Raw genomic sequence first — 26,020 nt, forward strand, 5'->3', positions numbered from 1 at the left:
CAATCCAGCTATTAATACTGAGGGAGGGTGAGGGGGCGAGAGATGAGGGAGACGCGGAGAAATCACATCCCTCCAGGTTTGTAGCAGATTTAAAAATTGATTTTCTGTTCGGAGACCTCAAACATCAAAGGCTTTTAGAGATTTAAAACTCCTCTCCAACTTTAAAACCGCATTTTTAAACGTCAAGACAACATGGAGTTCTAGTTGTTTCAGATCTCACGTTTTATCACGAGATCTTGTGTGATGTGTTAGCAATCACACATGTTATTAATGACCTTCTGCTATGATGTCACCAAATTGTAGCTCAATATTTATAATTAGCTGAGTTATCGTGTTTTATGTTGGGTAACAGCAGGTCACAACATTTATTCTGTAGCTACGGTTGTTTTCTAAAACCTTTATGAATCAGTTTTAAAGGTTGACAAGTCTACTTCATGGATTTTTAATTTGTCTTTAAAGTTGTTTCTATTTATAGAAAATTTTAGCCAAGGTAGCGGGGGAAGGGAGCCGATAAAGCTTTCACCTAGAAAACAAAGATGTTTGGGGTATTAATGAGAAAAACGAAAATATTCACAAAATAAAGACAGAAGGGAGGGGGGGGGCAGCTTCAATGGGAGGCGGTTGCCCCCCCCTTGACCCGCCCCTGCCACTGTTTTTTAAATGATTCAAATTCAGAAATTTTTATTGGTCCCAACGGGCAATTTACTTGTAGTATACCATAAAAACCATCAAACCATCAAAAACAAGAAACAACACAACATCAATCAATCAATCAATCAATCAATCAATCAATCAATCAATCAATCAATCAATCAATCAATCATTCAATCATCAATCAATCAATCAATCAATCAATCAATCAATCAATGTGTCCCTACCAAATCACATTATTGATGGTGTTGTCTAATGTTGACCAGCTGCAGTCTGACTCCTTTGTTTATTTCAACAAATCGGAGCCGAAGTTGAGCGACCTTGTTGCATAATGGGCGTTGAGTTTGACTTTATCACTCCCAATTAGGTCATTATTATTAGCCTTACATACTTTCATCAAATAAATTCAATCCAAAAAGTATTCATTTGTATTTTCATTACTTTCCAAAGGTTTTACGAAGATTCATTCAGTGGTTCATGACATGTCCTGCTAACAGACGGGTAGTTGATTCCAATAGCAAATAATTACCTTAAAGACCAAGTTCCCTCATTTGTCCGCTCATCTGGGATGGTCTCTAGTGTACATCAATGCCTTGTGAGTCAATCTGTGCTGGGAAAATAGCTCTGGTGCTTCGGTTTGAGGAAGTAGAAGTCAGCCGGAGTGGAGGTGAGCTTCAGACGGCAGCATTCGGAGTGTTAGACCTCTCACCTCTGATTGGTTAACAGCAATGCGACTCTGGAATCACAGAAAATCATGGAATTGTATGGAGAAAGAGGGCAAGCTGTAGTATTGATTGCACTAACAGATCATCCGAGAAGTTTCTTCTTTTCATCGGTACATAAAGCTATACTTCTGTTCTTCATTTTGCTGGATGGATGGGGAAATGCTCGATCAAAATGGGCTGAAATATGTTGTGTATGTGGGGCTGGCTACTGAGACTCGGTACTGTTTTCCTGGGTCGGAGCCAAGCAGCAGCAGACGACTTAGGCCCCCCACCGCAGGTGGTCCCGCAGGTCTCCGACCGCTGTGGAGGAGTGATGCGTGGGCTCAGACCGCCCGGGCACCCAGTACCAGGCTGTGCCTGTCACCTGCGGAGCTCTCTGAGGGAGACCACAGAAGCTCTGCAGATTGGTGAGGCGGTGCAAGCTTCACGTTAAAGTAGCTCAGTTATGATTTTCTGGCTTAAAGAATTTGCAAGCCTCCTTTAGCTTTGGTTAGCTCAGTTAGCGCGTAGCTGGGAGCAATGGTGGAGTCAGATCCTCAGCATTCTGCTCTCAGCTCTACCTCTGCCCACTTTCGGATTATCTGGGCATGACGAGACGTGCGACGCAGCCAAGATGGAGGTGATCGGAACCGCCCACTGGGCTTCAAATAGGCCCCTCAGAAAGCTGTTGGTGATGTCACGGAGGGGTTGTCTGCTATTTTAACAGTCGATGGTTCCAGCAAAGTTCTCATGCAATGATTTTATACAACTAATGATGAGTCCCAATACCACCCTGCAGCCGACAGTCCTCTACAGTTCACTTGGTGAGAGTGCATGTGAAACTTTGAGTGTGAAAATAATTGCAGAATTGGGACCATGAGAACTGAGTCATGGACAAGGTTGCCACCAAGGGGTGGACAGGGGTGGCCATGGCCACCCCTAGGAAATTGCTGCCCCCCCCCCCCCCCCCCCCGGAAAAGCCAGTATTAATAAATCATATTAATGTTCACTCAAACCATAAATTGATCTTGTTTATTCAAGACAAAATTGTAAAACTAAATAAAAATAATAAAATTATCGAGTAAAGAAAGAATCTGAATTTTAATAAAATACATGTTCCTGCTGCTCACCGTTTTAAAAATAGAGTTTTGTCAACACAGCAACAGGTGAATTAAACAAAAATAAAAACATTTAAAATAAAATTTGAAATGACTGAAATGTAGTTTTTCTGAAATATTTGTGTTTGTAAAGTTTAAGTTAAATGTTTTGAATAGATACACCACAGGCTAAACTCTCCCAGAGTTACCACAAGGACCAATTTGGTGTGCCACCCCAAAATGTTTTTGGCCCCATCTGGCCACCCCTGTCAAAATTTTCTGGAGGCGCCCCTGCTCATGGACCACGACATCCTAAATGAGGATGCCGGTGCTGTTTGTGCTACTTTGCTGTAATAATACTAAAACTGAATGATATAGTTGAAAAACACACACCAGTACTATCATCAGGTAGTATCTGCATCTTTCCAAAAGAGAAACCTTTGATTCTACTCGTGCACACCAAAATATTCAATGTAGATCTGTAGAAAGAACACAACTTCCTGCTGCTGAGAGGCAGGAGATAATCAGGTATGTCCTTCATTTAACACACACACACACACACACACACATGCACACACACACACACCTAATCAGCAATTCAGCCTTTGTAAAACATGCATTAATCTTTCGGCTCATCTGCACGTCTCACTCGTACGGCTACATGAGCATCTATAATTCACAGCTTCCTGTGGGACCGCTCCATGGCGGCAGCACAGAGACTGATGACCCTTAATGTGAAAAACATGCAGCGGCTATCAGAGAAGGTTTAATTCCAGCACGCTTTCCTCTCCCAGACAGTGATTAACACACGCTGATTACCACTCATAATGAAAAGAAAACAACGGCGAGCACCAGAGAACAAACAGGATGTCACGGGCGGGTGCGCGAAACCAAACGTCTCTGGTGTTTGAACTGGAACGGCTCAAGGCTGTCTAAAACTGGGGTTTTGATCTTGAACAGGAGGGCTTTAAGATATACATCTCAAAGTCGCAGGAGCTGAAAGCTCAGCTGACAGCAAGTTCTCAGGCAGAGGAGACCTTAAACATGTCTGCCGACACCAGAACGAGAGGACGAGAAGCACAGAACAGGCTCAGAGCCATGGAAGTAGTTTTCACTTTAGAAGTGTGTGTGTGTGTGTGTGTGTGTGGGGGGGGGGGGGGGGGGCACACGGGAGGGGAGGTGTGTGTGTGTGTGTGTGTGTGTGTTATCTTCACAGAATGTTCTAATGGGAAACAGGCTTCAACACAAACGGTTGTTTTCCGCTTGGTCCTACAGCTCAACCAGTGTCAATTTAATATAGCGTAATATTGTTTTTGGATGGTAAAAAGTGCAGGAGTCAAAACTTGACCTTGGAAAAAGTGTGTGTGTGTGGGGGGGGGGGGCATGTCCCCCCCGTCCCCCCCAAAATTACGTCCATGCTCAGAGCAGACGGTGATGTCTAAACGACTCAGACCCTCACCTCCAGGTTCCTCCAGCTTGACTCCAGTGAAGGTGTAGGACCATCTCAGCGGTGATAGGTCACACCAAAGGGTCTGAATACGTAGGACCATGTGATCTTCCAGTTTGTCTTTTTTAAATTAGTCTGCAGAAATGTCTAAAAATCTGTGTTTTTCTCTCAGAATGGGGCGCTGTGCGTAGTTAATGAGGAAAAAATATGAATTTAATTGATTTTAGCTAATTGCTGCAATATAGCAGAGTGTAAACTTGACAGAATACTTTCCAGACACGCTGTAACTAAACATGGCGGCCATGTGGATCCTTCATGTTCGCTGAGAGGTAACAGAAGTGCGTTGTTAGTGAACGAGTGATGTTTTCTGCTGATCAAGCCGTTTTGAGACTCTGTGAAAAGGAAATCGGATCAAATTTGACAGTTTCTTTGCAGAGATTTCTTCTTTTAGTGGAAGTTTTCTATTGAAGGAAGAGGATTAGTTCAGCTGAGATGTTTTATTTTACTGAAACCCTGAGAAGGACTTCCTCTAAAACAGGAAACCCGTTTAGTTGTTGAAGTAAAGTTTTCTCCTCTTTCCTCGCTGACACGTTTAATCTCATTCGTTCAATCGTTCATTCATTCATTCATTCGTTCTCTCCCAGCTTTAAGGCTGCCAAATTTAAAGGACCTTTTATGTTATTTATTTATTGTGATTTTGACTTGATTTGGGATATTTTCCTTACTTTAGTAAGTAATCAAGTTCCATATTGATAAAGTTACTACTGCCTGCTTTCACACCTACAACACATAACCAGATGGTGATGTCATGCTCACGTGTCGAACGTCCGCTGAGGCCCGGCCAGCTATAATTAAAAATGCAGGTAAACATTGCCGGCAGTAAGTCGGGCTCCGCCAAGGCTGCCCTTTGTCACCGATTCTGTTCACAACTTTTGGAAACAGGGTTTCTAGGTGCAGTCAAGGTGTTGATGGGGTCCATTTTGGTGGCCTGAGGTCAGGACTCTGCTTTTGTTGGCATCATCAGAACGTGATCTCTCACTGGAGCGGTTCTCAGCTGAGTGTGACGCAGCTCTTCTAAATCTGAGACCACGGTCCAGCCTTCTCCAGACCAGGGACGAGGTCCTGCCCCGAGTGGAGTTTAAGTATCTCGGGGTACTGAGTGGTGCTGCTCCTCCACATCGAGAGGAGACATTTGAGGTGGTTTGGGCATCTGGTCAGGATGCCTCCCTGTGGTTTTCTAGGCACGTCCCAGGGACCTTTGGGAGGAGACCTAAAGGTAGACCCGGGACACTCTGGAGGGACTATGTCCCACCTGGCCAGGGAACACCTTATGATTCCCCCAGAGGAGCTGGCCCAAGTGGCTGGGGAGAAGGAAGTCTGGGCTTCTCCGTCTAGGCTGCTGCCCCCGCAACCCGGCCTTTGGATAAGCGGACGGTAATGGATGGCAGGTAAACTTAGGAATTCTGATGCAGTTGTCCGGGAGCTTCTGGCTGTTAGAGCCGAAGCACACATGACCACATGATTCATGGGGACTGTCAGGGTCAGCCGCCTTTTGGAGCGGCTCATATGAACACATTACATCCACGTTAAAAAGATGCCCATGCAGTGCATCGGCAGCAAGGGCACCATCTATACCGCCATGACATAATCTCACATGAGCACACCACAAAACCGCCACAGGCTGACCATTTAAGAATGACCAAAGGCTCCCTCACGCTGCCTCCACTTGTGGTGCCGTTATTTTATGAAACAGGTAAGAGAAATGAACCCTAACCCTGAAGAGTGGTTGGAGCATGGAGGATGTGACACGAGGAACAACTGATTAAAATCGAAACAGAGGCACATTTTTTTTGATAAAATGCAGAAAAGTACGACTGAGACTGAAATTAAGCCTTAAATCAACACTGAAAATAGCGATCTGGAGCTCCATACCTGATAGGTATGCTCATCATCATCAGACCGCTCATCAGCGGTGTAACACTGTCGTTTGTGAAAGAGCAAACACGTTGATGCACTGAACCGTGCACCTTTCCAGCATTTCATCATGACTGCTCTGCTCTGGCGGTTTAATTGCTGCCATTTAGATGATCTGCTGTAAGAAGCTTCTGACATGAAGGCAGCAGGATGCGCTGCACGTGTGCAGGAGCCGTTGAAGAGCTGCAGTAAACATTTACTAGAGCGTTGCAGCTGTCTGCAACCAGCCGTCAGCTTTCTGATGCAGGGCTTTTACCCAGAATCAGCACCAAACTTCTGGAATCGGACATTTTTTATGTTAAGCTCCACGATCAAAGTCAAGAGAAGCTGAAATGATCACCATTGAAATGTTGCTCAACTGGTTTGTGGTGCCATCTGCTGTGCATGTCTGTCCTCGTGTTGGCAAGGAGTCCATCCATCCATTGTCTGAACCCGCTTTGTCCACTAGGGTTGCGGGTGTGTGTGTGTGTGGGGGGGGTGGGGGGTGGGGGGGTCTATCTCCAGCGGTCAACGGGCAATCAGGCGGGGTACACCCTGGACAGAGAGCCAGTCCATTGCAGGGCAAGTCACTCACACCTAAGGACAATCTAGACAGACCAATTAGTCATTTCTTTGGACTGTGGGAGGAAGCCGGCTCACCCGGAGAGAACCCACGCATGCACAGGGAGAACATGCAAACTCCATGCAGAAAGATCCCATGCTGGGAAGCGAACCCAGGACCTTCTTGCCTTCAGGCAACAGCTCTAACCACTGCAGATGAACAGGATTCACTGTTGCTAACTCTACTTCCTGTCTGGATTCTTTATGTGCAAATTAACCACAACACGGTGTCGGCGCTCATCACTACAGGCAGTGGAAAGAAGGCATGTAGCTCTGAGTCTGCAGTGGGTTCAGGAGGAGTTCACTGACTCTGACCAGCGAGAGAGAGAGAGAGAGAGAGAGAGAGAGAGAGAGGGAGCAGGGAAAAAGCCCAACGGCTGGGACTAACGAACAAGATCTGTGGGATTGCAGCAGAAGTGTTGATTTTTGGGTGCACGGACTGGCTGGTTTAGTCCTGAGGGCTCAGGAGAGCCGTCCTCTTCTACAGCGTGGCCTTCATACATTCCCTGCCTTCAACGTTGCTGCTAAAAAACACACCAGTGCCAAGTTGCCATCAGAACACACATGGACTACCACGGGGCAAAGCAACGAGACATCACCAGTTTATCTTCTGTTTACACACATCAGCAGAAACACGCCTTTTAAAGGTAACTGTGTGTTTCAGGCAAGCATATAAAACACACAAATCCATTAAAGTGTGCGTTTTTCCTGGCGATAGGGGGCAGTGCCTACCTAAATCATTACAGTCAAGCTGTAAGACAATACCAATGGATGGCCATTAGGGTCAAAAATCCCAAGGAGCAAAACTTCAGCAGAATAATAAGAACATCAGACTAACTTTCATCACTGGCAACGTCTTCAAGTGAGTAAAACTCCAGTTCTGTTTACCTTAGGCCAGCGGTTCCCATTCCTGGTCCTGACAGAGAGGAAAGGATCTCTGTCTGGCCCCAAAACAATTTCTAATCGGAATCTGGCGTCCTTGAGCCTGCAAGGCTCCAACGAAAACTCCCCCCTCAGAAGATATGTGGAATGTGCCGTCGCTATGGCAACTCAACCTTACCTCCTATCCCAGCTTGGGCGGGACTGTGGGAAGGCCGCTGAAACGTCCAGGGTCACTGCAACCATCCAACCCTAAATGCTCCTCCCCCTATCCACACTGAGGTGACATGCACTGCTTCATCGTGGCTGCAGTGACTGAAGCTGGGATAGTCCCAACCCACCACCCCACCTAGTGGACACTTGTGTTGTGTTGTCTGAAGTCTGTTGCATCTCTGTCTGAGGTGTTTTTCTTGCAGAGCAAAGCTGCCCTCCCTATGGAGAGTACCTCTGAAGTGCCTCTTTTTTTCCCTCCACCTGAACCAATCCTCATGTAACCCTCTTATCTCTATTAAGGTAGCGCGACTCAGGGCTGCGAATGACCACAGTCACCAATTCTTGTCATGTGTCTTGCCCATGTATGTCTGATCTCTGAATTGTGTGTACTGAAACTCTAATTTCTCTCTGGGATTAATAAAGTATCTTTAATTGATTTGATTTGTAGAGCCGGTATACAGCACGTTTTAGTGGTTTCTCTGCTCAGAGTATGAATCCCCTGTGCAGAAGCTCATCAGGCCTGCAGAAGCCTGTTAATCACCTGCTGATGGAAACCAGGCGTGATGAAACCGATTTAAAACTAAAACATGCTGGATTCTGGCTCCCCTAAACCAGGATTGAGAACCGCTGCCTTAGGTAACCAAGGGCGCCCCCACAGGGTGGCCAGGGGTGGCCATGGCCACCCCTAGAAAAATGCTGGCCCCCCAGGAAAAGCCAGTGTTAACAAATCGTGTTAATGTTCAGTCAAACCATATATAAATCTTGTTTATTCAAGACATAATTGTAAAAAAAAACAATTAATGAATAAAGAAATAATCAGAACACAAAAAACATACATATGTTTCTGCTGCTCACCATGTAAAAAAAGTTTTTATCTCCATAGTTTGTTTTTTCATGTGTGAACACAGCAACAGGTGAATAAACCTAAAAAAATAAAATTTTAAATAAAATTTGGGGTAACATTCGAAATAACTGAAATGTATTTTTCTAAAATGTTTGCGTTTGTAAAATTTAAGTTAAATGTTTTGGCTACGTACTGTTATTTAATAAAAATGAATAAAGGTGTAATGCAGTACATCAGAGTTACCAAAAGAACCAATTAGGTGTGCCACCCCAAAAATGTCTTTGGCCCCACCTGGCCACCCCAATCAAAATTTTCTGGAGGCGCCCCTGTAGGTAATCCTTCACCAGACCGTGGGTTTGAAGTCCAGCATTTCTGAGAAGGCAGGGCAACACGAGTTCCACAGGTTTGAGTTGGAGTTGTCCTCCAGCTCATGGACGTAATTTGTTTTTTTTTGGGTGTGTGTGGGGGGGGGGGGTGTATGTCCCCTCACTTTTTCCAAAGTCAAGTTTTGACCCCTGCACTTTTTACCATCCAAAAACAATATTACGCTATATTCAATTGACACTGGTTGAACTCTAGGACCAAGCAGACAACAACCATTTGTGTTGAAGCCTGTTTCCCATTAGAACATACTGTAAGATCAGAATGTTGTTTTTTTAGCTAACGTCATCTTGGCAGCTGTGGGTTTCTAAATGTTTGAGAGAAACCAGAAAAATAAAACACAAAAACCTTCTAGAAAAATCACACGATCCAAATTATATTTTTGTTTTTTTAAACGGATAACCACTAGAACTCCTCTCTTTGTTGAGCCTTTATGAAAGCAGATCTATGATAACATGTTGAATAAAACATTACACACACACACACACACACACACACACACACACATGTTTTATGGTTTAGCTGCGTTTAATTATTTACTCGTGTCTTTCTCAGGCGCTGGTGGTGTTGATTACCACCACACAGGCCCGCCTCCTCCCAGCTCCTCGTCCACTTCGATCCAGCGGCCCGTTGTCCACCTGCTGCGTGGTTCCAGGCTCCGTTTCACTGACTGCTGCAATATTTTAGATGCAAACATGTCGGGAGGTAATGGCGATCAGCTGCACCGCTCCACCTTGGGGATTTATTCTGTAAGTAACAGGTCGAATCAGTAGCTCTCTCTCTCTCGCTCTCTTTGTGAGTCAGATTAAACAAGTTTTCCTCCAGGAGATGCTTCAGGGACAGGGTCCATTTCTGAGAGAGGCTCAGTTTAGTTTCTTCTACTGAAAACCTACATTAGCAGAAAGAATTGGAGCACCGGCTGACTAAAAACACACCTCGTTGATTCTTTTTTTTTTTTTTTTTTTTTTTTTTTTTTTTTTTAACGTGTCCTGTCTGGCTGTGAAGCAGGCAGAATTGATGTCTGAATGCTGGTAACAAGCCTTACAGTTTTACTCTCAGGTGGAGCATCAGAGCATCTGCTTTTAATGTCTCAGGTGGAGCATCAAAGAGTCTGCTTTTAATGTCGCACCTGATATTTAAAACTTTATTGTTATTGTTTTTGAATGCTTTGTAATTTCGACCAGACACGGAGACAGAGGTGAAAGAGAAAGGAAAAGAGAAAAGGTGGGGAGAGAGGGGGTTAGGTGGGGGGGGGGGATTCAACAAAAATAAACAATAATGAACAAGAGTCTGCTTCTAGACCTGCAAAATGAGACGAGAAAAAAGCAAAACATAACAAAAAAAATGGGACACAACACCAATATAACAAAATCAAGCTATCACTGCGTCAACTTGATGAAGAAATATATAATCAATCATTGTTTAACTAAACAGTCACACGATAATATACCACAGTGCATTGAGTGCCCACCATAGTCTTAAGACATGTGTTGAACGTGCCCAAGCCCATACTTATGAGAGCACCATGTGAGCACCTGTGTGTGTACACGCGCTTGTTTATGTAAGGTTTATCTATAGGAGCGTCCAATAGAGAGTGTGAGGGACCACAGATCTGCCCCCCAAAGACGCGTAGGAGACGGGGGGGAGCTCCAAGTCCCAGAGATCCAGGCGCTGCCCCAGAACACAGGAACCCCAAGGAGCCCGCAACCAGAAAGGCCCCCGCCCCCCTCGAGAGGCACAGAGGATCGCCCCGGGGGGCCACAACCAGCAGCCGGCAGAGCCCCGGGAGATATCAGCGGCAAGTCCTCAGGCCTGCCCGCAGCCTCCCACCCCCTAGCCGGCCGAGTCCGGGACCCAGCGACCCGGGACCCAGGGGCGACCACCCCCGCCGGGGACCCAGCAGAGCCCAGGGACCCAGACCCCCCCAGGCCGCCACCGGGATTGATCAGGCAGATGCCAAAAATCTTAAACTCCCTGACCCGGGAGCCACGAACACTCAGGCAGACCAAGGCAACACACCCCCACCAGGTGTGACAGGGGGGAGGGGAGACGAAGATCTATATCATCAAAGGAGGTCCCAGGAGAAGGGAGGAGTCAAAGGCCCCACCTGACATATACAGTCATACACAAACACAGTCACACACTCCCTCCCTCATGCTCACACATGCACATACAACCAAAGACTTACAAAAATACACGCCGGACACCCATTCATGCTCCCCATACACACCCTATTCACTCTGGTCCCGGTAATGCTGCACATGGGGTACAACCACCACCGGTTACCAGAGTTTGACCCTTTCTGCTGGGGTGCTGATGAGCAGGCTCCCCCGCCCACCGCCGAGCACAGCAACCCACCACCCCAGACCCCAACCAGACGGCCAGATCTCCCTCCTAGTCTCCAGCCCCAGGCAGCCAAGCAACAACAGAGGTGTGCTAAGACCCCCTGGTCTCCCTCCACCTGCTCCAACATAGTGTTGTGTGTTAATGAGGTGTATTCTATTGCTGTGGTGAGCGGGCAGTGCGGGCATTTTCTGGCCTATGCCAGCTGATGCCACTGCACCACCCTACTTGCACCCACAGCCCTTGGTGTCTAAATGCAGTTTAAAATTCGAAGTGGGCACCGGCACTCGGGAGGAGGCTGAGAACTCCCCCTGCCAAGTGCCGTTGAATGTGCTCACTCCCAAGGCCCTAAGTGTATGTTTGCGTGGAATGTCGTCGGTGGAAGTGCATAAGGTGCAAATAAAATTGGGGGGCAGGAAGCCACAGGAATGCGGAAATGGGGTCCATACCCGCACTCCTCGACTTGTCCACCCCCCAAGGTCCTATGTGCATGTTTGTGTGATGATGTGAGGGAGCAGGAGGAGAGAAATAAACGGGGATGGGGAGGAATGGCTGGTAGGGCTTAGCCCTCCAGGGAGCCAGCTCCCCCACTGACCCCAATAGGCACCTCCGTTGTCATACCGCCGCCCAGGGCATGGAGACCCCAGCCCATCCTGCCAGGGCCCAAAGCAGCAGCATCACAGAGCCCCACAGAGCCCGAGGGAGCCGACCCAGCCCCACCCCAGCAGAATATCTATGCCCATCCCTGCATTTGCACAACTTCCAGAATATATAAGACATAAGACATCCAGGTAAGGTTGGGTCCTCCCCCTCCTGGACCTCCCCCTCCCCTGTGATGGGACAACAGAGGAGCCAGGGCCTGCCCTACGCCCCCGAACCCGGGCCAGGTACTTCTGCGTATTCCTGCCTTCTTCCCGGCAGCGTACATGTAGGGACCCGACCCCCAAGGCCTAGCCCAGATCCCCACACGGGGCCGGCCACCCCAACACCCCGAGCCCCCAGGCCCCCACCCAGACCCACCCAGGGGCAATGCAGCCGCCAGGCAGTAACCCATGGCCGCCGCCAAGACCTCCAAGGGGCCCCACTCACAACCGCCAGCAGTACACCCCCCGAGGCAACCCAAGCACCTCCAGAGGGGGGGAACAGCCCCCCAGTGCCAGACATCCCCAGTGAACCCATCCCCAGGGAACATCCAGATACTCCAAACTCAGACCCTCCACCCCCCCCACCCACATCATCCTGGCTCCCCTAAACCAGGATTGAGAACCGCTGCCTTAGGTAACCAAGGGCGCCCCCACAGGGTGGCCAGGGGTGGCCATGGCCACCCCTAGAAAAATGCTGGCCCCCCAGGAAAAGCCAGTGTTAACAAATCGTGTTAATGTTCAGTCAAACCATATATAAATCTTGTTTATTCAAGACATAATTGTAAAAAAACAAACAATTAATGAATAAAGAAATAATCAGAACACAAAAAACATACATATGTTTCTGCTGCTCACCATGTAAAAAAGTTTTTATCTCCATAGTTTGTTTTTTCATGTGTGAACACAGCAACAGGTGAATAAACCTAAAAAAATAAAATTTTAAATAAAATTTGGGGTAACATTCGAAATAACTGAAATGTATTTTTCTAAAATGTTTGCGTTTGTAAAATTTAAGTTAAATGTTTTGGCTACGTACTGTTATTTAATAAAAATGAATAAAGGTGTAATGCAGTACATCAGAGTTACCAAAAGAACCAATTAGGTGTGCCACCCCAAAAATGTCTTTGGCCCCACCTGGCCACCCCAATCAAAATTTTCTGGAGGCGCCCCTGTAGGTAATCCTTCACCAGACCGTGGGTTTGAAGTCCAGCATTTCTGAGAAGGCAGGGCAACACGAGTTCCACAGGTTTGAGTTGGAGTTGTCCTCCAGCTCATGGACGTAATTTGTTTTTTTTTTTTTTTGGGGGGGGGGGGGGGGGTATGTCCCCTCACTTTTTCCAAAGTCAAGTTTTGACCCCTGCACTTTTTACCATCCAAAAACAATATTACGCTATATTCAATTGACACTGGCTGAACTCTAGGACCAAGCAGACAACAACCATTTGTGTTGAAGCTCGTTTCCCATTAGAACATACTGTAAGATCAGAATGTTGTTTTTTTAGCTAACGTCATCTTGGCAGCTGTGGGTTTCTAAATGTTTGAGAGAAACCAGAAAAATAAAACACAAAAACCTTCTAGAAAAATCACACGATCCAAATTATATTTTTGTTCTTTTAAACGGATAACCACTAGAACTCCTCTCTTTGTTGAGCCTTTATGAAAGCAGATCTATGATAACATGTTGAATAAAACATTACACACACACACACACGCACGCACACACACACACACGCACGCACGCACGCACGCACGCACACACACACACACACAGACACACACACACACACACACATGTTTTATGGTTTAGCTGCGTTTAATTATTTACTCGTGTCTTTCTCAGGCGCTGGTGGTGTTGATTACCACCACACAGGCCCGCCTCCTCCCAGCTCCTCGTCCACTTCGATCCAGCGGCCCGTTGTCCACCTGCTGCGTGGTTCCAGGCTCCGTTTCACTGACTGCTGCAATATTTTAGATGCAAACATGTCGGGAGGTAATGGCGATCAGCTGCACCGCTCCACCTTGGGGATTTATTCTGTAAGTAACAGGTCGAATCAGTAGCTCTCTCTCTCTCGCTCTCTTTGTGAGTCAGATTAAACAAGTTTTCCTCCAGGAGATGCTTCAGGGACAGGGTCCATTTCTGAGAGAGGCTCAGTTTAGTTTCTTCTACTGAAAACCTACATTAGCAGAAAGAATTGGAGCACCGGCTGACTAAAAACACACCTCGTTGATTCTTCTTTCAGGCGTCCAGGCCATCCTGAAGTGTGTTTTTCTCTCTCTTGAAAACCAATCGCATCTTTGATAAGAGTGTGTTTTTCAGAGCTTGACTGATGAGTTCAACCCAAGTCTGCAGAAACTGGTTTCACTGGGAAACAGCTACATCCAGGCTTTCCAAGGTAAACATGAGTGAAAGGAACGAAAAGGCAGCAGTTTGGGCTTGCTTTTAGCACCCCCTAGTGCCCGTCGGTGAAACGTATCTCTTGCTGTGCGTTTAGATTTTCTACATCTTAATCTAACTAACTAATCTACAGGTTCATCACTAAGTCAATAAAATCAACTGTGTTCATGGTCTAAAACGTGCAGCACCAGGCATGTCAGCTCCTCTTCATTAGGTCCTGCAGGGACTGGGTGGCACTCTGAACTTGCAAGTGCGATATTCTGGACACAAGGGGCGGTGGGAGTCTGAGTGACATTTCAAAAACCCTGTAAAGGGTCATTTTAGCACATACTGGCTCAAGAAAAAGATATAAAATAGGAAGAAAATTGTGTTATACCCTTTAAATATTTATTTTTGGCATAATATTGCCCCAAATGATTTATTTTCCATGGCCACGTCCTTAGGAAGAGGCATCAGAATGAATAAGTACAGAAGATTTTTAGGCTGTTGTTTTAGCTTTAATTAAACCAGGGAGGTCTTTAAGTAACTGGAATAAAAACTACACATATTTTACATGTCATTAACTTTAATATTGCAATTAAATGTAAAAAAAAAATTAGGCTGCAGAAATAACGTTGTATATGAAATCGGTGGCAGGCCTGAAGGCATTAAATATAAATACAGATGGGACTGTTTAGCGCCTGCCGAGGGGCTGTTAGCCAAAACCAGCACACCATACAGCCGGAGCTTATTTATTCTACAAATGCAGATCATTGTGAAATAATATGAAATGCTACAGATGATCTCAAACGTTGGTTAGTTAAAATGTTTTTTGGTGCTGCAGAGTTCTGGCTCTGGTTTAAGACCTCTTCTAGATCACTATTGGCACTTACGCACTGGCATCAGCTCTCCTCCGCCTGGACCGGGTTGGGAGTGTTCTCATTTGGATTTTCCCGCGTGCAACTAGACGTCTTTTCAGCCTTTATCCCGAGGCAGTCTACCTGGAGCCGAACTGGTCCAACACGCCCACTGCCGACCGATTGGTCGGCTCAAAATCACACCTACCACTAGGGGGAGCCTCTGAGTGGCAGATTGGATGAGCCCGCGGGGGCTTCCCATATGCGCGAATCAACACACACACACACACACACACACACACACACACACACACACACACACACACACACACACACACACACACACACACACACACACACACACACACACACACACACACACACACACACAGTGCCTACAAAAGTAAGACTGTTCAGGCTGCTTTTGTTTAATAATGGAGACACCGCAGAATTCTCTGAGCTCTTTTGCCCCGCTCACATGCTTGGAGATGTGTTGATGACATCATAGACCACAGACCGCCCATGTACTCAATTGCATCCGCATTTCTAAGGCGGTGTGGAACAACCGTGGCTGGGGTGGGCGGAGCCGAGCCGATGCTAGTGTGTAAGTGGCACCAAAAAAATATCTGGCTGATTTTTTAACACAATGTGATCAAACAGTAAAATAAAAGAAATTCAGATGTGTTTATAAATTACTGTCGCACTGTAAAAACGAACACGTTGTATGAACATAAGACCGTGCATTAAAGGCTTCCATACCACCCAGATTAGTGGGTTCTCTTTCCAATTCACTTGAAAGGATTTAATGAGTTAAATTTACCAACCGGATAAACTAAAGAGGTGTTTTTATTTAAACATCTATCTCAATGGAACCCATTTAAATAACCCGTTTTTGGAACTAGACAATTTGGTACGGTTCTGGGTAAATATTTGTAATAAATCAAAAATCACAAATGTTGTTTTACTGGAAGAATCCCTGAACTCAGTCTGATTCAGTCTAATCAGCGATGTTGATTTCAAGTTAATCTTGATTTTATTATTTCCTTTGGGTCAAACACTTGTCCCTGCCCATCTGTCTGACGCACCTTCTACCTCAGTTAAAAATCCTGGACGTGACATGTTACTTTGACAGTTCTTAGCTAGTTTAGGGTGTTTTAATGAGTCTTTGTCATTTTGTTTGATCACAACATATAGACGATTAGTAAAACTAACAAAAGGAGCAAAATCATTTTTACAGTGTCACCTTAAGCTCGCAGTGTGATCTAGTTATTTCCATTTGTGTCAATGAAAGCAGAAAGGTGTGTGTGTGTGTGTGTGTGTGTGTGTGTGTGTGTGTTTCAGCCCTTGCCGTCTGCAGTGAGGCCTACTTCAATGCACTTTCGAGGATTGGAGAGAAAGCTTTCTACACCAAGTCCTCGCGCTCTCTGGGTATGTATGAGTTCACACTCGTGCACAGCTGCTTTTCACAAGTCCAGGTCACCAGGATGTGTGCCGTTTGTCTTTACAGTCATTTATTAGACGCCCCTCCTTATCAGGGGGATCAAAGTTTCTCCTAAGGCAGAGTTTTATTACTCACAAGTCTTTGATGTGGGTGTGTGAAACACACTTTAGGACGTTAGGACTTTTCCTTCCACAGTATCGACCAGTCGAGTACCACTAAGGCCAAATCGACCTGCGTACAACCTTCCAGGGCTCATCTGGATTATCATCCGGACCCTGATGGGTTTTCATGTTTGCAGATGAGTGTGTGATGTCAGTGTGTAACATGAATAATAGACGACGACAGGCAGCAGGCTGTTCTCCACTCACTTAACCCAGAGTCATTATGACCGAGGGATGCCAGGCTAAACAGATACAGTTCAACATACTAGAGCTCTAACGTTCTCCCGAGAGGAAGAATCCCAACAGGAATTCTGCTTTGGGAACTCTGGTGAAGCATGACCACATCAACCTGCGATGTTTCAGCCAATAAAAGGATAAAAATAAACCAAAAGGGAAGTTCTTATCACACATCTTTACTCTCCCTCTGCTAGATGAGCGCATCATAATCACACGTGGTGACAATGAAGACTGGTGACAACGTGGGAAGCTTCAGAAACGCTGCTGACTCTGCCTGCAACAATAAAACAGGAATCTACAGTCATAAAATGTTGGAGCGGTCATGTCGCAGAGATAATTCATTCTTATTGCAGCTAAATGGAAATAATAAAAGTGGAAACATTTGTGGTCTATCAGACTTTGAGCCACGTCGTCCCCCGACCAGTTTCTTCCTCCACCCACATTTCCTGTCTGACAAATGTGCCACAAGGACGTGGCGTACTGAGAGGGAAGAGCTGTGGTCGTGACACAGACTAGCCCTAACCACCCATTAGCTCTCACCGGTGTCGGATTATGCTCACAAACTGAACATGAGGGACAGAAGGTAAATAGTGAAAGAAAAATGGCAATTGACCAGTTTTTCTATAGCGCCTTTTTAGGGTTCTACAACCCCCCGAGGCGCTTCACAACACAATCAGTCATTCACCCATTCACACACACATTCACATGCTGGTGAGGATGCCAGAAGTTTAATTCTTGTAATTTTTAGTACCTTCCAGAATGAGCCATTTCAGGGCTTTGTCACTTTAACACAGTGGTTCTCACGTAGTGGGGTGTGTGAGAGGGGAGGGGGCATGCCTCTCAGTGGCCTAGTGGTGGAGTATCCACCCTGAGACTGGGAGGTCGAGGTTCAAATCCCGGTTGGGTCATACCAAAGACCTTAAAGATGGGAACTGATGACTTCCTGCTTGACGCTCCGCTTGGATCGGGGTTTAAACCACCAAATAGTTCCTGAAGCGCAGACACAGCTGCAGCTCACCGCTCCCCACGGGGAAGGGTCAAATGTGGAAATGTAATTCCACCAGTGTGTAATGATGACTAAAGAGACTTTAACGGAAATAAGCTGACCACACCCACCCCTCCTGTGATTGGCTCAGGGTAATCTTCCACAGATGAGTGATGATTCTATGCTGATTTTCATTATTGTGATGTCACAATAAGGACATTTTCAAATGGAGGCATATGATTCCTGACGGCACACTCGGATTGGAAGCAGATGGATAGTTTTCTGCCTGTTTGTAGCGGTAACAGATGCAGCAGAGGCCCACATGGAAGCACAAGACAATGCAAAATCAGATTTTTCCACAATACGTCCTCTTTAAAAGGCAAAAAAGAGCTATCATTTCCACAAGCAAAGTCTTCATCCGTCACTCCTTGTCCACAAACAATCACAACCCAAATTTAGAGGGTTTCTAAACGTACTCTGTTCCGGGATTATGCAGTTTATTTTAACACATCACCAGACTTCTGTTGGGTTGGATTTCATTGCGTCATAGATTGATTTTGACACAACGTGTAAATAATTAAAGATGGATTTTGTTTATCTTTAAGGAGACGTCCTGATTCAGATATCTGAGACCCAACAAAGACTCACATCAGAGCTGAAGGGAGTGGTGAGTCATAAAGCCAACGTGCTTCATTTGTCCTACATGTTCAGAGCTAAATGACTTGTTGTCTCTTTGTTCCAGTTCAACTGGTTCAATGTGGAAGTTCTCCAGATGATGGACAACAACGTTCGACTGGACAAGGATTACATATCAGTGAGTGAGAGCAAAGCACAAACTAGGCTTTCTCCAGGATCCCTCCCTAGAAGAAGAAGAAAATATCATTTCTATAGCGCCTCTCAAGATCAAAATCACGAGGGGCTTCACAAAAACAAAAAATGTAAAAATATAAGAAAGCATTTAGAAAATGTTTAAAAATATATTAAAATGAGCAAAAACAGGCTATTGTGATTAAAAACAAAATGTTAAGAAAGAGAGAGAGTGAATAGTAAAGAGGGAAATCAGTGGATCCTGAGGAAGGTGGAATAGGTGGGGAGAGCAGAATAAAGAGAGAGTGGTGAAGAAGGTCATACAAAAGCCAGCTTGAACAGGTGAGTCTTCAGCTGCTTTTTAAAGGAGACCACTGAGTCCACTGATCTCAGGCTCAGGGGGAGAGAGTTCCAGAGTCTGGGGGCCACAGCAGCAAATGATCTGTCACCTTTGGTCTTTAGCCTGGTGCTGCACAACCAGTAGGCTTTGATCACTGGACCTCAGGGACCTGCTGGAGGTGTAGGGACTAAGAAGATCACCAATGTAAGATGGTGCTTGTCCATGTAAGGCCCTATAGACCAGAACCAGGATCTTGAAATGAACCCTGAAGTTGACTGGCAGCCAGTGAAGCTGGAGGAGAAGCGGGGTGATGTGGGTGTGTTTGGAGGACTTGGTCAGAAGCCGAGCACAGGCATTCTGAACCACCTGTAGATGGTTCAGGGAGGTTCTGCTCAGACACGTGAAAAGAGAGTTACAGTAGTCTAAGCATGAGGAGATGAAGGTGTGGAGAACTGTCTCAAGTTCAGAGCGGGACAGAATGGGACTCAGCTTAGCAATGTTCCTGAGATGGAAGAAGGAAGAGCCACAGATGATGGTATAACACCAGATGCTACATGTAATGATAGTAATTTACATTATTTAAGGACCGTGAGATGTTAAGATTTCACATCGAGTATGAAATCCATCTTACGGACCATCAGAAGATTGGAACTTTTTAATGCAGGTATTAGATAACACTTTGTATTAACTGAGAGACAAGAGAAGAGAGAGGGTCCTTCAAACGTTTAAGATGATTTATTACTAAATAATTTTAAACAATTTAACAATAATAACTCTCTATTGATGGATGTAGCTGGTATGAATGAGGTGTGAGATGGTTGGTGTGTGTGAATGAGTGTCATTCAGAACTCTCGTATCCGGAGAGGCAAGTCTGAGTGGGAGGTGATGTTTTGCTCCTAACTAAGATCAGACTTGACCGGAGTAGTCATAAACACATGAGACGCCATATTGTCGCATCCACACATACCCTTAGAATGAGACCTCCTTCACGGATCCAGAATGTCAGGTCCACGGACCCTCCTTTCGGTACTGGAGCCAGTGATACAGCGTCAACAGTACGACAAACTAGTCTTTGGATTGTCTCCAGGTAAAAAGCGACAGGTGGTTCACAGCGTCAAAAAGGGATCCTCCTTGGGTCAGTGAGTTCAGCTTTTATTCTGAAAGGAACCATTGCTTGGTTGGTAAAAAAAACAACAGATTTTCCCAGCTTGATGGTTCTCAGCTTAAAAAAGGGAGGTTCGGATGGCCGGTCCGATTACATCGCTTAGCATGCGGTGAACTCAGTGAGATCTTGAGAACTGAACTTAAGATGGCGTTGGAACTAGTTTCATTAATCTGGATGTTTTGAATTCTGGTCGAATCAAAGCTGGCAGATTTATAAACACCACAGAGACTATGCCACACTTCAGACTAGGAAGGTTCTGATTGGGTCAGTACAGCAATGCGTTATGCAGTTGTTTACCTTACGTGTGTCAGTGTGTCTAGTGACTAGATTAAGTCATTCACTTATTAAACATATTAATCATAACAATGTGGTTTCACAGATCGGACACATTGTATTATTGACTAACAGTTTTTTTGATTAGCTTTATTAAAAATAGAGTTCTTTGATTTATTAAAAGAAAAGAGTCTTTTCATCTTCTTTCTTCTTTTGCTGGAAAGTAAACAGTTTAGAAGCCAATGCATGACCTTGAGGCTGTTTCATGCACTCGGGCACTGTGTCAGAGGCAACTGTGGAAATAGGTTAAATCCTTGGTGGAAACAGCTCCTTCATCACGTTACATACGTATGCTGTCAAACAACTCAAAACATAACATTATTTATGTTTTCAACTTGTTTTTGGCGAGAATGACCTGGGTAGACAAGAGTTGAGCTGTAGCGTGAGTGGAGACCCAGACGCAGAGAAGCTAGCACCGGGAATCTGGGAGTATCTATGTGACACTCGATGGGAGGCGAGACCACGGAGATAGTTGACGTACTCATGTGGCTGAGTAGACAGATCTGAGAGATGATCATAGAATGTTCGGTCATAGAACCTCATGGAAAGATGACTGAATGGGTAACGGTGTTGGCGGAGTCGGTTAGATCGATTCTGGAAGTGACGTGAGGCTTCCGGGTTGGGGGATGCTGGGAGCTGGAGTTCTAGGTGTCGGAGCTGTGGCTGGAGGATGGTGGTGAGGAGGGATCCGTAACAAACCTGACCAGAACCTCCTCAGACTCATCTGTCTTCTCTGCGGCTTGTAAGACAGACACACATGTGTCAGCTGGCAGAGCTGAGAGTGAGCTGCGTTCACAGACAACAGCTCCATCACGTAAACGTTTCTCAACAACAACAGAATCAGACTAACCGAACACATAAAACAACTCCTTGAATTAAATTTGCAAACATAACAGAACATTCCACCTGTCACGCTTTGCAGAATGGCTCTAGCATTTCTTCCTGTCCATCTACTCCGAGAGATTGTGACTCTGAGAGGGTCGTGTGCAGCGGGGTGGCGAGGACTGGATCAGCTCTTTTCACTTGCGAGGACATTCAAGGGTTTCTCCACCTTTCTTTGTGCATTTTGTTTACTTGTTTATGTCTGAGTCCACTGGGTTGTCCTGTGGAGGGTTCTTTAGGAACATGCTGAATGAAATCAGGCATGTTGAAGCAGAGTTAAAACTAAAACATGCTGGATGCCGGCTTTCCAGAACCAGGAGTGGGTACCGCTGTCTAAGAACCATGGCTGCCCTTTGTCACTGATCCTGATGAGCACTGTTACTGATTTTCTATGCACAGCCAGGAGTTGGAAGGTCTTTAGTTTGAGTGGCTCCAGATAGCGTCACTGTTTTGTGCACATCATGTAATCCTGTAGTCCTTGGATGAAGTTTATCCTTCCCAAGTCTGAGGCTGAGGTCCTAAACTACAAAAAGTGTTATTGGCCAACTTTGAGTCAGGGACGAGCCACAGCTCCAGGTGAAGGAGGTGCAGCACCTTCAGATTATTAACAAGTGACGGTTTAACAGGAGGAGACTAGATTAGAGCGTGTGCTAAACTGTTGTGGTGAAGAGAGAGTCGAGTCGAAAGACAAAGCATTTGATGCACCGATCAACCGATGTTCCAACTCTCCAGTGGTCACTCGCTGTGGGTAATGACCACCAGAATGTGGCTGCTGGACTAATTCTCAGAGACGGGTGAGGTGTTCAGAGTAGAGGTGCTGCAAATGTTAAAACAGGAAGTACAAAGATCCATTAATCTGAAATCCAGATATCTGGACATGACTCTTCAGCAGAGTCAGCAGTTAATGTGCCACCGAGCAGAACTTTGATCACAAGCTCGTTTTTTAGTTGTCGACACACGACTCAAACGAATGGGTTACTGAGTACTGAGCTGTCACCGTTGGTCCTTTCAAAAGATCAACACTCATCGTGTGAACTCCTGTTGGGCTATCACTGCTTTTCTGCTGGTGTTTCTGTCATTTCAGCACATTTCCAGGCTCCCTTGTTTTTTATTTTTGTTTTCATTTTTATTTATTTATTTTAATATTTTTATGTGAAGCACCTTGTGATTTTTGCCTTGAAAGGCACCATACAAATAAACATTTCCTATTTTTCTGCTTCTTATAGAATAGAATAGAATAGAATAGAATAGAATAGATCATTTGTTTATTATCCCTCAGTGGGGAAGTTTTGTTGCAACGGCTAAACATTTAAGAAAAAGCGTATTTAAATGAGACATTATGACTTTTTTCATTACAGTCGATACAAAACGTGTCCATGAAGTTCTTTGCACTAAAACTCTCTCATGTAAGCAGTTTTATTCCTGATAGTTTCAGTACCTTCCAGAATGAGTCGTTTCAGGCCTCTGTTACTTCAGGAATACAAGCTGGAGCTGGCCACACCCACTCGGGGTGGATTGGCCATCGGGCCTACCAGGCACTTCCCAGTGGGTCATTACCCAAACTAGATTGGTTTCCCACCCACTTCCCCCACTCGGACGGTCAGTGAGATGGAGAAATTCCACGGATGAATTTTCATCCCAGTCAAGGCCCACACCCACATATCCCCCACTTAGGCTGCTATAAGCTGAGATGCTCCAATATCAGAAGAGGTTCAGAGTAGAGATGCTGCTGCTCCTCCAATGGCAGATCTCTCACGCACATAAGAGGCGGGTCTACTTTGCTATTTGCTTTTGTGACATCACAAACACAAACACTCCATTCCCACAGGTCGTTACATCGGTATCAGTTCGTACACAAAACAATCATCGGTAGAACCGCCATATCTTCGCTCATTACTCATCACTTCCAACAACCAGCACAACTTACGTTCCAATAACTTCATCACTATTGTTAATCCCAAAGCTCGCACCTCCTTTGGCCGCTCCTCATTCCAGTTTGCTGCTTCCAACGACCGGAATGAGCTGCAAAAATCACTGAAGCTCACTACCCACAGTCCATCATCTACCTTCAATAATTCATTGTGATCAATAGTTTATGATCAATGTGCTTCTGAGTACTTAAAAATAGTTTTAAGTCAGATTTGATTGCTTGTAGGTATTATATATGAGAACAGTCCGTTGCTTTTATGTCTAATAGTTTTATCTTGTTTATATCTTACCTGTTTTTCTTTGATGTAAAGCTAACTTTGTGTCTGTTGCTGCCTCTTGACCAGAGCATCGCTGTAAATGAAAATGAGTTCTCGATCCACTCATCTGGATAAATAAAGGTTCAATAAATTAAATAAAACAAACAGCATTTTTAGGCACGTGATTCCTAAAACCAAACATGGACAGAAAATGGATGGAAGGATTTTTTTCCGTGTTTGTAGCGTTATTAGATGCAGTGGAGACCCACATGGGAACACAGAAGGATGCAATAGACGAGTTTTGCGTAGCCTGTCCAATTTAACACGCAGAAGCAAAGTCAGGAGGTTCAAACTGCCGGTAAAGTCATCTGAGGTGTGTTTTTATTTCTTAATTAAGAAAATGACTCATTCATTTACATGGAGGGGGCAGGGCTTAAAAGCTATGCTGCAATCAACCACCAGGAGGCGCTTGCTGTCTATTTATTATTGATGTCAATATTTAACATTCTCCCAGCAGGATTACTGATGAGGCAATGGAGCTCGTTGTTTGTCCACCTGAGCTCACGTTTTGTTTTGAGCTAACTAGTAGCTACAGAAGCCAGAGTGCTTCATCCCGTCCCAGAGTTCAAAGCCTACCTGCCTACAGGAAGACATTTATCTTGGACATATATGCCACAGAGTTGAAGATTAACCATGCTCATTTTAAAAACAAACAAGACCAGACGAACCACAACCCTATGGAACAACGCCAACCTCCTGTCAGCGGTCTGGGTATGACCCAGGTTCAGCTAAAATGAACTCAACGTTAGAAAATTACATCAGTCTTGTATTTTCATTTACTTCAACCATAACCGAATTAACACAAAGATTGCTCAACGAGTCGTTTTTTGAGTGTATTTCACAGGATGTTCTTGTGAGTTGTTTCATTTTTTACAGTAAGACCCACAGAACACGACTAGATCATGGGTCAATCATCAACGGTCATGAGAAATTATATCTGGAACTTTATCTCTGCTGGGGTTTTTGGTGAACGGGGACACGATTCAGACAGATGTGATGTGGACTGTTCCACAGGAGAGCCGGCTGAAGTATGAGATGGAGGTTCATAACCAGGCAGCAGCTCAGGAGCTGCAGTGGAGGAGAGGAACTAGTCAGGTCTGTGTGGCTTTCACTTCCTGTTTCCATCCGCACATCTTCCATGGTGGTGCCTTCATTCACGTTTATCTGTTTTGCTGCTTTTTGTGCGTCCTCAGGACAGTGGTGAGTACGTCCAGTTCCTCAGGGTGAGCCACCTGGAGGCGTTAAGTGAGGAGGAGAGGAGGTACCGCTTCCTGGCTGAGAAACACAGTGGCCTGATCCAGTCCATCGCTCGCCTCATGAATAAGGTACCACTGACTCCAAACAGAAGTCTTTGGTTTGTGGCTCGGCGTGGTCAAACAGACCATTAGAGGTGACACGAGCGGCTGAATTTAAAAACAACATGGAGACTTTATTGGTGTTTGTGGATTTGCTCACAGGTTTGAACTCTGGACTTTATGACGCCATTGCTCCGAAGCGATTAGATGTTTAACAATGGCTGAGAAGTTTTTAAGGCCGTAAAACCAAAAACAAACTCACTTTTAGATCTACACGCTGACTGCTTCTGGTTTGTTATGTAGCGCTCCTCACGCAGCTGGCTGTGCGTGAGACGAGGGCCGAAGCCTGACTCAGACATGGAAACATGGAAGACTCAGAGCTGGCCAAGCCTCTGCAGTGGAGTCTACATCCTGATGCTGCCCTCGTGTGACAGCACGGAGACGACACACAGAGCAGCTTTACAGCTGATCTTTGGATCCATATATGGATGTCATGAAGTGTCAGTAGTTTCCATAACGGGTGTGTTCAGGCGTTGATCTGAACTGGGTAGCAGAATTCAACACAACATGGGTGTGAAACGAGAATTTTGACCAAATCTTCTGCTACGTTTGAGCCATAAAATCTATTAGATGCTGTAGAAAATCTCATTTTCTATGTCCTTATCTGATCTGAAAATAAAAGAGAATTTCTGCACGTTTGTGAGATAAATATGATTTTTTTATGCACAGGGGAAAAAGAAAAGTTAAAAAAATCTGGATAGGCACGACGTCATTGAGACGTCTTTGCTTCAGCTTTAGGCAGATCACATGTTCACGAAGAAATCCAAGATCGAAGATGTGAAACTGAAGTTCCCAGGCAACGTTGTCTACATGCCTTCCATTTATGTGGTGGTTACAGGTTAGTCGACCAACATCAATGAACTGAACAGAATGATGTAAGTTTGCATATCGGTTCCACGTGATTTACTCTACTTCTGGCACTCGCTGGCATTTCCATTCTGTTAAGAGTTCAGCTGTAGCTTGAATCACAAATAGGCAGAAATCAGAAAGCTGAACAATACAAGGTCAATAGGTTTCCTTTTCAGTGAGGTCAACCATTAAACATGCCAGGAACACATAA

The 26,020-nt window shown here is 45.2% G+C and overlaps 1 protein-coding gene across 1 annotated transcript in view; it reads left to right on the forward strand.

The window, feature by feature from the left end:
• The first annotated feature begins 61 nt into the window (after positions 1-61).
• baiap2l2a (BAR/IMD domain containing adaptor protein 2 like 2a) overlaps positions 62-26,020 on the forward strand; it is a 54,112-nt gene continuing 28,153 nt past the window's right edge. Inside the window, exons 1-9 of the mRNA XM_070542831.1 lie at positions 62-76; positions 9,346-9,539; positions 13,618-13,811; positions 14,095-14,170; positions 16,350-16,436; positions 18,438-18,499; positions 18,575-18,646; positions 24,620-24,700; positions 24,799-24,930. Of these exons, the coding sequence (XP_070398932.1) occupies positions 13,758-13,811; positions 14,095-14,170; positions 16,350-16,436; positions 18,438-18,499; positions 18,575-18,646; positions 24,620-24,700; positions 24,799-24,930 (564 nt within the window). The 5' untranslated portion in view covers positions 62-76; positions 9,346-9,539; positions 13,618-13,757. The remainder of the gene's footprint in view (positions 77-9,345; positions 9,540-13,617; positions 13,812-14,094; positions 14,171-16,349; positions 16,437-18,437; positions 18,500-18,574; positions 18,647-24,619; positions 24,701-24,798; positions 24,931-26,020) is intronic.

This window comes from Nothobranchius furzeri, chromosome 12, assembly GCF_043380555.1.
Source record: "Nothobranchius furzeri strain GRZ-AD chromosome 12, NfurGRZ-RIMD1, whole genome shotgun sequence".
Classification (NCBI taxonomy): Eukaryota; Metazoa; Chordata; class Actinopteri; order Cyprinodontiformes; family Nothobranchiidae; genus Nothobranchius; species Nothobranchius furzeri.